The sequence below is a fragment of the Tupaia chinensis genome, unplaced genomic scaffold (assembly GCF_000334495.1).
Source record: "Tupaia chinensis unplaced genomic scaffold, TupChi_1.0 Scaffold000182_1, whole genome shotgun sequence".
NCBI classification, from domain to species: domain Eukaryota; kingdom Metazoa; phylum Chordata; class Mammalia; order Scandentia; family Tupaiidae; genus Tupaia; species Tupaia belangeri.
In genome coordinates, this window is record NW_006159657.1 from 9557991 (window position 1) to 9571914 (window position 13924).

The window sequence follows — 13924 nt, forward strand, 5'->3', positions numbered from 1 at the left end:
TGGGGTGGGGCCTGTAATCTACATTTATTGCAGCCCCTGCTCAGTTGATGCAGACGCTGCTGAGAGGTGGGCCATGATTGGAGGAGCAAGGCCCTATTGAACTTTGCTTCTGTAAGAAATAATACCTAACATATTTTAGTGAAGTAAACAATTCTTTTTATTTTAAGAGTGGAGAGCAAATCTATATCTTCATACATAAAATTTTCTTAAAATAGATACTGCTCTTCTTGTTCAAATCAAGTCATGGCTGAATAGTTTCAGAACCTTGGACAGAGCCCATGCAATTATTCTAAAGGGCCAGTGTCTAAGTGGGAGAAAGACCTAGAGTTAAAAATCTGTATATAACAATATTGGCAAAATATGACTTTAAAAATATGATGGAATATTAAAATATTTCTTGCAGATATTGAAAAAGTATATATTCAAAAAAAATTTTTTTTTGGTCAGAGTCTTGCTGTGTCATGATTCTCCTGCCTAAGCCTCCCAAGTAGCTGGGTCACAGACGTGTGTCACTGTAACTGACTCTTTCATATATAATCTCACTGCATTGCCCAGATCAGCCTCGACCTCCCAACCCTCCTGCTTCAGCCTCCTGAGTTGCTAAGATTGCAGGCACATGATACCTGGTAATTGAATAGTCCTCTCATTTGGTCCAAGCATGCAGAGAACAATATCTTAGCATCTCCACCCTGGCTGGCCTTAAAAGGCTTACTCCTTTCTTTATGTCTTCGCTGTAGGTAGAGTGTGTGTTGCTTTACTACCTTGTAAGGCTGATACTCTGGCAGACTTCATCAGACACATGAACTGGTCATGAAATGGACCAATCATCAAATCATTACATAGTATGATGCCCCGATGATTTCTAACTCATCATTAATGGAATTAGAAGATGGTTTTAGCTTAAATATCAACTTCAGGTGATGAAAAGGCTAATGGGACCAAGCTGCTAAATCAGAAGAGATTGTGGGATAGTCAGGAAAGCATGTCAAAGTGGCCTGGCAAAGTAGCTCTTGATACCAGACAGGACTGGGCTTAGATACCAACTCATAGATTATTCACGGCAATCTTGAGCAATTTAACTTAATCTCCATGAGACTCAGTTTTCTTATCTGGAAAGCTGAGGTGAAACGATCCCCTTTAAGAGTTGTTAAAGGATTAAGTAAGGTAAGACGATCACATCAATTCCTGACTTATAACTCCCCAGTGGCTTCCTTCCCAATCTGCACTAGCGCCCACAAAGCTCTACCTGATTTGGCTCCTGCCTACCCCTCCCTGTTTTGTCCCATGCCATTCTCCCACTCTGCTTCACTAATATTAATCCATTTATTCTATGAGCACTCAAGGTTATTTTCATCCCATGGCCTTTTGGCTTTCTGGTCCCTTTGCCTGAAATGCTCTTCACATGGCTGTCTCCTTTTTCTTTGGATTCCAATTCTGTTGCCACTTTCTCAAATAGACTTACTTTGACTGACTTATCTAATATTTTGCCTGACCCCAGTCACTCGCTGTTGTCTATTTCCAGCACTTATCAACACCTAATATTATTTTATTTGGTTCTCATGCATTGCCTCTCTCACTATAATGTGTGTGTCACAGAAGCAGAACCCCTCTCTCTGGCTCACTAGTGGGTCACTATGCCTAGAATCCTGACACTAATGTATTTTATTTTATGCCAGGGGGTGTGCATGGAAGAGAAGAGAGGGGAGAGAGAGAGTGAGCCTCCCTGCTCCCCAGTGGGTCTTCATCATGCTGCAATACTTTTATCTCCAATTCTCCATCCTGTCAGGATCCTGGGCACCTGCACCTGGTGTGAAGCCAGCAGGCTGGGAATCAGACCCCAGCTGGCCATGTGGGTTCTAGCTTCCTCTGCACAGTGCCTAACTGCTGTGCTATGGGGCTTGCCCCACATAATGTATTTTAATAAGTATTAGTCAAAACATGATTATAGGATTATCTGAGACACAGTGGTCATTAAGAAGTGCCTACTCTTTTGACCCTCTTCAATTCCACCTCTAAATACGTTCAAGTTGACACTCTGGTCATTGGAGATGCTAGAGATTAATATGAGACATTTCTAACCACAGTGACTTAAAACAAGTCTGTGAAGGTCTATCACCTATTCTGAGTTCGTGTAAAATGCACAGGAAGACCATTGGAAAGAGGATCTGTTAACATTTAGGTTGTGTAACTTCAGTCAAAGGAATTTCTTGGGCTTTGTCTTTTTGAATCTTTGAGTAAAATAATACCAGCTCTTTAAAGATTCAACAACAATAAAATAAGATTTTAACCTTTGCTGGCTATTCTGCAAATGCTTCCTGTCTCACATTATCCTTGATCTTTTATTTACTGCTTTGTGCCTTGGGGTCTGGCCACTAAGGACTGTACCACCTGCAGTTCTTCTTGACTGACTTCTATTTGAGCTTGGTTGGTGGGAGGCATTGGCATCATATCATAGGGAAGGAAGAGAGAAATGAGAGTATCCTCATCCCTTCCTCTCTGGCAAAATAATGCTGACAGTGATGTGGCCCTTTCTTCTGGAAAGCCCCTCTTCCAAGGCCCTTTGAGCTTCACCAATACTCTTTCTTTCCATTGCCCCAGAAGGGGAGAGAAAGCTTTTCATCACTTCTAGTTCCTAGGTGTCTCAGCAGCTCTAGTTGGTTCCCATAATCTGGCTCAGACCATCGTTATCATTAACAGTCTCTCCTTTAGAGCCTTTTCATAGAAACCATCTGAGTGACACTTGATTCTCTTGAAGACTCTGGGATACAATACATATCCAGGAAAGTATTGGGTCATCTGAAAAGTCATGATTTTTTAAAAAATGTTTTTCTATGCTAAAATGTGTCAGGGCTTTTCCGATGACCCAATAGATTCTAAGAACTCCCACCGAAAAGCTCCTTATGGAATTAGTCGACATCCTTGTGATGACTGCTCTGGTTTTCATCTGGATCCCTCATACTGCAGTGTAAGTCTCACTTCCTCTTGCTTTATCTCCAGTGGAGAGAAAAGCTATGTTGCTCCCATTCTCTGGGTAACAAAGCTCGATAGACATGGTAACTCCTCACACAAGAGCTGATGAGAAACCCTTACTCTTCCCTATGGCCCTATTTGCTCCTTTTTAATCAGAAAGTTGGTTTTTTTTTTTTTTTTGGTCATGACAGTGACACATTCTCCCAATAAACCCAGGAAGTTCACAGTATCTATTTATCCCAGTAGACACAAGCCTCTTATCCTCCTTGTTGTGTCTGGCAAGTGCTCGGATTAATTGCACACTCTCCAAAGAGGCTGGGCCATCACATTTAGCTGAGTGTACTAATAAAAGGATTATTATTTAACAGTTCAGATTCCATCAGCTCGCTTTTATCCTGCCTCCCTAAGTTGGTGAAACAAAAATTAATGAGGATGCTAGGCCATGCCTAACGGCTTCTGTTTGTGGCCCTTTTAGGGAGGGTTTTTTTTTGTTTTTTTTTTTTCCTTTTCTGTACTCTTCCTCAACTTGTAAGTCACTTTCAGTCTCTAAGTTGATGCAAAGATGGGTTTGACAATAGTTTGTGGGTGGCTGTCAGGATTGATGGTGGTTTGTGTGGGAAATGCACAGCGAGTTTGAGAGCTGTGGTTAAGATTCTAGATAGAGTCAATTAGGAATAAAAAGCTCTACTTACAGGGAAAGGTCAAGCTGAGTGTTTTAATTATGATGCTGTTATAATATATCTCACGCTTGGATGACCTGGATTTGAAGAGTTGCAAAACTATGCTATATACTCAACTCTAAAAAGGGCATAAAGATAATGTGATCTTTTGGGGGATGACTCAGAATGTTGCAGGGAAGGCAGTGAGGTAGAGTGGAAAGGATGAAGTGGTGACTGACCTGAGTTCTACTTTGGGCAAAACCATTCTCTTTTTTTGGGGGGTGGGCTCAGATTGTCGTCTGTAAAATGATTTACTATTGCAGGCTTCTTCTTTTTTAAAGCTTTGCTATTTATGATTACCCTACTAGAATTATGATTGGCCCCATTTTATGGAGAGGAAATTGAGACTCAGACAGGTGAGAACATTGCGCAAGGGCACAAAGCCTGTAAAGTTATAGCTTGTAATAACTGACTCCAAATCTTGGTTTTCTGCTCATGAGAGCACCTACTTTGCAGAAAACTGGACAAAATTAAATTTGATACCACTTTCTAGATGAAGAAAGATCTTTTAGAGCTCTTTGGGAGCTTGTTTAAGGCTGTATATCAAGTGAATGGTGGAGCTGGGACATGATCCTATGACTGTCTGATACCAAATTCTAAACTCATAGCCACTGTGCTAGATTTCCACTTATGATTACAGCCATCACTCTTCCAAAGATGTATAGAGGATAGACTCAGAAGAGAATTTGGATTTATACTTCGTGAAATGCCTAATTTGGGATCATAGAAAGCAGAGTTCAGTGGTCGTAAATTCTAAAATATATCTGGCTAACCAGGAGGAAGGTGGGACTCTGGTGTCATACAATGTATCAGGAGAAGCCCATTCAAAAGTGTTAATTCTGTAACTTGGAGGACACTGTGCTAGGTGATAGAATCTAGGCACAGAAAGACAAATACTACATGCTCTCATTTATATGTAGAATCTAAAAAAGTCAAAATCTTAGAAGTAGAGAGTAGACTGATGGTTAAAAGAGGCTGGAGGGAAGAGGCAGAGAGGTTAGACAGGAGAAATATTTTCTGATCAATTGCATGGCAGGGTGACTATAGTCAATAATAATGTACTTCAAAATGACTAAGATCATACATTTCAAAGGTCTCACCACAGAAAATGATATGTAAGTGAGGTGATATGTTAAGTAGCTTGATTTAATCATTTCACATTGTATACATATATCAAAACATCACATTGTACCCCAAAATGTATACAATTATGATTTGTCAATTAAAAATAATATTAATAGAAAAATCAGCATTCTGCAATTGCTCGAATGTATATGCACATACTAAACACCAAGTATGCACCGTATTAGAATTTATTATAATACAAACAAGTCCAAACACAATATATTATCTAATTAAGAAAATATGAATATTTACTATTTTTCTATGGTAACCTCCTATTCCATTCTCTGAACTGGAATAGTCAACATTAGAGTCTGTTATTCACTTCAGATAGGCTCCCCATGTTGGACCAGCAGGCACCAACTGTGTGAAGTAATCTTTTCCGATTGCAGGGCTTTTGCAAAGTGGAAGTTCATGCCTTCTCATGGTCTGTCTGTTACGGTCGGTCTGTCATCCCCCTCATTTCCTTCCCCATGAGACATTTCCGTCTCAGAGAGGTTCAATGAAAAGACACAGCATGTAAGTGTTAGCATCGTTGCAACGCTCCACCGAGGACACACATCATACCTCAAGGGAGATGCTAGTTAACAGTCTTTAAAGAGGCACCACAAAAACCCAGTATAAGGCAATTGCTTGATGCCGTCAACAGCAGCTGTTTACGTGGCAGGCTTCGAAATTCAAGGCTTATCTCCAAAACTGGCCTGAAAGAAAAGGCTTATACATTTATTATTAATAGAACTTTTCATGACTGTCCATAATTATTATGATAAATAATAATAAATGAAAAGTCCTTGGATAATCTGAAATAAATTTAGGAGACATGAATCAACCTAACCCAATAGGCATTCATCTGCGTTTTAAATAGAAGGCACTGAAGTGCCTTTGAGAAATGGGCCTCTTTTAAATATTACTTAGAGAAATATAAAATATAATCAGAAGGAAAAGAGGCCACAATACTACTTGGTAGAAATAAATGAGTGTTGAGGAAACTGTTTCCAACACAGTATTCACACATGAATGATTAATTTTTGCATACAGTTAAAAACATGTAGCAGGATGTTGAGATTCATATATGTATTTTCCAGCTTACATACATTCTCAAAAAGGAATTGCTTAACCTTGATAGATATTGCACTGTGACTCATTCACATATAGCTCAAACTAGCATTTTTGAGAGCTATGTGTTTTAAAAATAAATAAATAAATACATAAATAAATAAATATATATATATATATATTCAGTATAGGTAGCTGGTGTCATACAATGTATCAGGAGAAGCCCATTCAAAAGTGTTAATTCTGTAACTTGGAGGACACTGTGCTAGGTGATAGAATCTAGGCACAGAAAGACAAATACTACATGCTCTCATTTATATGTAGAATCTAAAAAAGTCAAAATCTTAGAAGTAGAGAGTAGACTGATGGTTAAAAGAGGCTGGAGGGAAGAGGCAGAGAGGTTAGACAGGAGAAATATTTTCTGATCAATTGCATGGCAGGGTGACTATAGTCAATAATAATGTACTTCAAAATGACTAAGATCATACATTTCAAAGGTCTCACCACAGAAAATGATATGTAAGTGAGGTGATATGTTAAGTAGCTTGATTTAATCATTTCACATTGTATACATATATCAAAACATCACATTGTACCCCAAAATGTATACAATTATGATTTGTCAATTAAAAATAATATTAATAGAAAAATCAGCATTCTGCAATTGCTCGAATGTATATGCACATACTAAACACCAAGTATGCACCGTATTAGAATTTATTATAATACAAACAAGTCCAAACACAATATATTATCTAATTAAGAAAATATGAATATTTACTATTTTTCTATGGTAACCTCCTATTCCATTCTCTGAACTGGAATAGTCAACATTAGAGTCTGTTATTCACTTCAGATAGGCTCCCCATGTTGGACCAGCAGGCACCAACTGTGTGAAGTAATCTTTTCCGATTGCAGGGCTTTTGCAAAGTGGAAGTTCATGCCTTCTCATGGTCTGTCTGTTACGGTCGGTCTGTCATCCCCCTCATTTCCTTCCCCATGAGACATTTCCGTCTCAGAGAGGTTCAATGAAAAGACACAGCATGTAAGTGTTAGCATCGTTGCAACGCTCCACCGAGGACACACATCATACCTCAAGGGAGATGCTAGTTAACAGTCTTTAAAGAGGCACCACAAAAACCCAGTATAAGGCAATTGCTTGATGCCGTCAACAGCAGCTGTTTACGTGGCAGGCTTCGAAATTCAAGGCTTATCTCCAAAACTGGCCTGAAAGAAAAGGCTTATACATTTATTATTAATAGAACTTTTCATGACTGTCCATAATTATTATGATAAATAATAATAAATGAAAAGTCCTTGGATAATCTGAAATAAATTTAGGAGACATGAATCAACCTAACCCAATAGGCATTCATCTGCGTTTTAAATAGAAGGCACTGAAGTGCCTTTGAGAAATGGGCCTCTTTTAAATATTACTTAGAGAAATATAAAATATAATCAGAAGGAAAAGAGGCCACAATACTACTTGGTAGAAATAAATGAGTGTTGAGGAAACTGTTTCCAACACAGTATTCACACATGAATGATTAATTTTTGCATACAGTTAAAAACATGTAGCAGGATGTTGAGATTCATATATGTATTTTCCAGCTTACATACATTCTCAAAAAGGAATTGCTTAACCTTGATAGATATTGCACTGTGACTCATTCACATATAGCTCAAACTAGCATTTTTGAGAGCTATGTGTTTTAAAAATAAATAAATAAATACATAAATAAATAAATATATATATATATATATTCAGTATAGGTAGCCTTTGGTCAATGTTCATTCATAAAGGGATATGGTGGAATTGTGTTAAACACACATTTAATGAATGCATATATTCAACTATACATGCTTGGCCAAAGAAAGAAAAAAACAAAGAGAAGTGCAATTTCACAGACGTCGGGGAATCTGCCCACCTTTTCACTTAATGAGCTTATGTCCCAGGGAGCTTGTCAGAGGAGAGATACAAATCTACTTGTCCCTCAGTCCAAAACTTCCATGAACCTGTTCGAAGTGGGAGCATCTCACAGTACCAGGGTGATTCTAATGTGCTCAGATCCATTAGAATCATACAATATGGTCCCTAAGTGCAAGTCAGCCAAGGAAACAGCAACTTATTCCAACACTGGGGAAAAAGAATAACTGCCTTAGGTCTTCAAAGGGGTAGAATATAATCTCTAGTATGGCTCTTTCCTGAGAACTTTGCAAAGGTAACTTTAGGTCTGTCCAATTTTTGTCTTTTGCATTGACTTTAGACTCTAACGCTTGGGTCTGATTACTGCAATCATTTAAAAGGAGTGGGAATTAGGATCATCAGGACTAATATGTCCTAAAATTATATTGAGTTAGGATTGAGGGCATTGGCTGAAATTTAGGGTTTGTGTTGCCCTGGAGCCTTTTTTACCCCATTCATTCATTGCAAATTCTCTTAAAAAGAATATTTTCTAATTTAGGGATAAAATGCAGTCAAAATCCAGCCTGAGGAACCAAGTGTTCCAGGTGGACTGTCTGCATTTTGTTTGGTCACCAAAAATATCAAACAATTTCAAAATCATTTTGGAACATATCTTCCAAAACACCAATGACTTCAAATACTGGGAATCCAGAAAGAAGTTTTTTTTTTTTTTAAATGCCAAATAAAAGAAACTCCAGCATGGATTTCCCTTTCAAAACGTATCACTGGACACATTGGAGTCTAATATAATTAAGTGTGTGTGGGTACATGTGTGTGTTCACACGTGAGTGGTAATTTCCAAGGCAGTACTTACTAATTACATTCTATTACATTCTAGGACTATCCTTGCTTTGGACAGGCAAGAAGAGAGTAAACAAATAAATCTACAGTTTGTCATTTTGCAAAAGATCTAGATTAAATAGCTTCACTGAGAACTGGCACCCCCTCTTGAGGCCTGTGTATCAAAGGGCAGATGAGGAGCCAGCATGGGTGCCTTTCCATGTCAATCGTGTCTGCACTTGTGGCCTAAAGGCAATGCCAGCTGGGCTTTGGGGCAGAGTTGAAAATGCTTCCTTTCATAGCCAGACAGCTACAGTTCCTGACCCTCGAATATTAAATTCAGTTCACAAGTCATTTCAAATAAAACAATTTGGTACAGCCAGCAAAGAGGCAGGGTTTGCAACTCTACATGTATGGGGTTCTCTAGGTAGGAAGCTTGCGTGATTTACAGGAAGCAATGCTGAGTAATGGGATCAGATACAGCCAACACGCGGATGGATTAGAACAATGGCAAGAGTGGGCTTATTTTTTTGTTTTTTCTGGGCTCAAGAATTCCTCCTTTCCTCCCACGCACCAGGCAGGATCTTTTTTGTTGTTGCAGTTGTTGGAGGAGATAGGTAAAATCTATACATAATGGCAAATAGAAAACTGCATCTTAGACCTCAGGTCTGAGGGTCACAGTTATATTAGTTTGGAGCTTTCTTTTAGAAGCTCTGGCTAGAGTTTGGATGGGATTCAATACTCCCCTATTCTCACAGTGCCATTCTGCAGCTAAAATCTCTAGGGCCCTTCAAGACACAACCCTCTCTAGGACAAAGGGCACCTTAGAAAAATCCTGAATCAGTCAGCATTGTCAGCTGCTGGGAATGGCACAGGGAAGTGATGGATGATGTCAGCTCTTGGAAGAAGAGTTGTGGGCTCAGCTAAGTGCTACCGTGGCTTGGTATGTCACAACAATGAGTGATTCCCAGTGACCGTGAATGGTGCCAGAGCTCAGTCCCAGGCTATTTCTCTACTGTGTGTTCTTACTGGTCACAGGATGATGACACTACCTCCAATGGCATCTTCAGACTGGTAGGAACTTTTGCTGTTAAATCAACGTTGGAAAAATAAATGCATAAATAAAACCAAGATTCATGCTTTCCTTCCTTCTCTTCCATCTTTTCTCATCTACCAGTCTGAGAGTGGCTCAGTCTGTGGAGACAGAAAATCAGGTTAGCACTCTTACGGAGAGCTGTTCAGCTAGAGGATGGGGCAGTCTCCCATCTAGAAATGGATTAGACAGAGGCACAAGGTGCCAAACCTATGGGGTCACGGGGATACTTTTATAGGTTTTCCATTTTTGTCATACTGGTATACCAGCATCTTGATACAGTGTGAGTTTGCTGGTGAGATCCAGGGGCTACTTGTTATGGAAAAGTTATGATTGGTGTAGAACTGTACAGGTTGCTTCTGGCACTTGAAGAAAGCCTTGAGTGTGGCAGGCGCCCCACTGCGGGACCGCCTTTTGTGTGGGCCACCCGCCATAGTGCGGAACCGCTTACTGATGAAGCAGTAGAGGAAGAAGTTGATGGCTGTGTTCAGAAGGGCCAGCATGTTGGCAACGTCGGATACGATGTGCACCAACCAGCGGTTCTGGATGGGTGCCCCATAGAGGTGGTAGAGAATCATGATGATACGGGGGGCCCAGAGTGTGGCAAAGATGGAGGTGATGGTAAACAAGATGGCAGTGGTTTTCCCTGTGGAGTAGCCACGGAGGCGAAAATTGCTCTTCCTCCGGAGCTTGTACACAATGATGGAGTTCAAGATGAAGAAGATAGAGCAGGGCACCAGGTACACAGTGAAGCAGTGAATCCAGATAAGGACGTGGTGCATGGATGTGCTGATGTAGTCTTCGGTCCAGATGTTGGGCCACCAGTAGTAGGGGATGCTGGTCAGGAAGCAGGTGATGTAAACACTTACAATGACTTTCCGGGTGCGGGCTGGGTAGGAGACTGTGTGATATTTGAGTGGGTGACACACAGCAATATACCTGTCAATGGTTAATGGAACAGTAATCCAGATGGAGGTGTGGATGGATGAGAATTCCAGCACTTCTATGATCTTGTTGGGCACCTGAGGCATCTGCATGTTCAAGATGAAATCTTCCAATAGGAAGTCTACAAACACGATGAAAAAGAGGACCAAGATGTCGGCAGCAGCAAGTGCCAGGAGATAGTTGTAGGAGGACTTCTGCCTTCTAGCCACCAACTGAGAGAGGATGATCACTGTCAAGATATTTGCTGTGGAGAGAAGAGAATCTGGTTTATCTTTGAAGCAAAGATGACTTTGTTGGCTACTAGGAAGGCCCTAGGCATATGTTTATCTGGGTTTGCCCATGGAAGTTGAAAAGATTGAACCAATGCATTTGAGGGACAACCTCTGCATTATAAATAGCACCTCATGCAAAAATCTAGGTACTGTTTTAAAGCTACACTCATATTTTAGTTTATTTGCTTCTCACATAATCAGAGGTGGTGTTGCTGCCATTAACCTCATTTTAGAAATGAAACTGGGGTCTGGGAACTTAAGGAATTATTTTAAAGCAATACGGTCAGCAGGTTATGGTGGCAGAGATAAAACCTGGGTCTCCTGCCTCCAAATCTCGTGATCTTTGTATCCTGCATGGAGAACATGGTGCTGGGCAGCTTTTCCTGCTTTATATGTTCAGGTAGGAGACTGGACTTTGTAGCCTCTTAAGAATCTTGCTGGATGGAACTTGAAAAGACTTCAGGGTCTTTCCTTTCTAAGTTTGGATGGGATTCAATACTCCCCTATTCTCACAGTGCCATTCTGCAACTAAAATCTCTAGGGCCCTTCAAGACCACAACCCTCTCTAGGACAAAGGGCACCTTAGAAAAATGCTGAATCAGTCATGATTCATGGGAATGGCACAAGGAAGCAATGGATTTTTAGAAGTGAAGGAGTGGCTGCCTGGCCACAGTGATGCAGGCGGTAGGGTGCCATTGCACATACTGGAACCAGATGGGAGGCCTGGGTTTGGATCTCAGGTTTGCCTGAATATGCTGGGTATGCCTGTGTAAGCTCATGTTCCTGGCCGGCTGGAAGGCTAGGGGAAAGATCATAGCGTGATGAGGCCTTATCAGACATCTGTTCCTCTCCTTCTCAAAAGAAATCAATTCATAAAACTTACTAAAAAAATTTTATGAAGTAGATAAGATCATGACCTTCAGATTAATTTAAAAATAAATTATATTGGGTTAGCAGATGGCATGGAGGTAAGGTGCTGAATCCCACTTGGCTGACTCTGCGGTTCGAGTTCTGGACCTTGTGACTTGAAGGTCATAGTGGGTGCATGTATGTGCTTGCCCCAAATACTGAGAGAATAGAGAAGGGATTGCAATGTGGCCATCCTCCGTGGGGAGAGGGGGTGATTTCTCTCTCTGTCTCCCATTGTTGAGTGCACATGCCCTATAGCAAAAAATAATTTAACAAGGAGAAATAAATAAATTGTATTTATTTTTAGAAAAGGTCATCTACACACATTTTCATAGTTTTTTTTTTTTTTTTTTTTTTTTTTTTGTCATAGGGTGCATGTGCTTACCAGAGAGAGACAAAGAGAGGGAAAGTGAGAAATCACCCCTGGGGTGGCGGGGAATGGCCACACTGCAATCCCTTCTACTCCATTCTCCTCCTGGGTTTTGGGCAAGCACGTACATGCACCCGATGTGAATTTCAAGCAACTGGGTCCAGGAGTCGAACCACAATTGGCCATGTAGGAATCTAGCCACTTTAACCACTATGCTGCCGGCTGACCCTACATAGTTAAAATTTTTAATGGAGAGAATCAAATTTCTCTTCCATTCTCCTTCTCTAACCACTCAACCTCTCCTCCCTCAGGGTAACTACAGGTAGTAGATAATCTATGCTTATACAATGTAACCCTACATAACGTGCATGTATATAACTTTTGCACAGCCATAGTGCTGTGTTAGTTTTCTTAGGGTCAGATCTGATTTGAAAATACATACTTTTTAATCAGTTTAAAAAACACATACATCCCTGAAAAAGACATTTAAAAAAGTATTAGAAACTCACTCCAAAATTATATTCCAAAGGATAATATCTGGAAATCATCCCATACACACTTGTCCTCAATAATTTTCACAATCAATCCTGAAATCGGAACATTGTTAATCTGATTTTACAAATAAGAGTTGCAGAGAGTTTATGTTCTTTAATCTCAGGCCAGGCCACAAAGTTAGAATCTGAATCTCTCATTCTCTGACTCTCTCATTCTCTCCGTCTCATCTTCTCTCCTCATTTTCTCTCTCCCTTTCTTGGCAGCCATTTAAAATCTTATACAATAGTTCACACATAAAAAATGTCTTACAATAAACACACCCACACATCCTGGTGTACTCATCACTCAGATTAAACAAATTTTAACGTTTTGCCATGTTTACTTCAGTTCTTTTTAAAAAGAAATGATACTTCAGATACAGTTGCAGCCCCACCTGAAATAGCTCATAGCTGTTGCTTCCTCTATTTCCTTCTTCCTCTCCTCAGAGAAAAGTATAGCCTGTAGGTGGTGTGTAGTGTTTCGGGCCATGTTGGCATATTCTGGCTTACTTTTGTACTGAACTTGCCATTTTATATGCTGTTTTAAATTCTTTTTTTGGAGAGGTTTTTCACTATAGGGTGCATGCGCTCGCCAGACAGAGACATAGAGACAGGAAGCGAGAAATCACCCCCACCCCCCCGGGTGGATGGTCACACCGCAATCCCTTCTCTTCCATTCTCCTCTCAGGATCTTGGGCACGCACGCACATGCGCCCAGCGTGAGTTTTAAGCTACTGGGTCCGGGAAGTGAACCGCGGTAGACTAAGTGGGAGTCCAGTGACATAGCCATTACACTAACTGCTGGTTCCCCTGTTTTTTTTTATTTTTAAATTTTATTTATTAGTATCATAAACTTTTTTTTATCATCATAATCTTCTTTATATTACATTGGATTACATATAACTTTACATTGACTTCCATTGCTTTTTCAAAAGGGAATGCCATGCATGTCAGTCAATACAGAGACATCAATCTCCCCGCTTTATCATTCAATGTCTTTTCCATGCATTTCCCAATAATAATAATTATTATTATTATAATATTTTAAAACAGTCAATCACTATTTCTCATTTTGCTTGTTAAAAGACTTCACCCATCATGAAATACTTCCCAGACCAGTCCAGTTGAGAATACTATACACGTCATCATCAACAGATAATAAACCATATCTGTTTCTCACTAACATCCT

At 40.0% G+C, this 13924-nt stretch overlaps 1 protein-coding gene across 1 annotated transcript in view; it reads right to left on the bottom strand.

Annotated features, from left to right (window-relative positions):
- Positions 1-9924: 9924 nt before the first annotated feature.
- GPR139 (G protein-coupled receptor 139) overlaps positions 9925-13924 on the bottom strand; it is a 50100-nt gene continuing 46100 nt past the window's right edge. The window contains exon 2 of the mRNA XM_006146591.1: positions 9925-10895. Coding sequence (XP_006146653.1) covers positions 9925-10895 — 971 coding nt within the window. The remainder of the gene's footprint in view (positions 10896-13924) is intronic.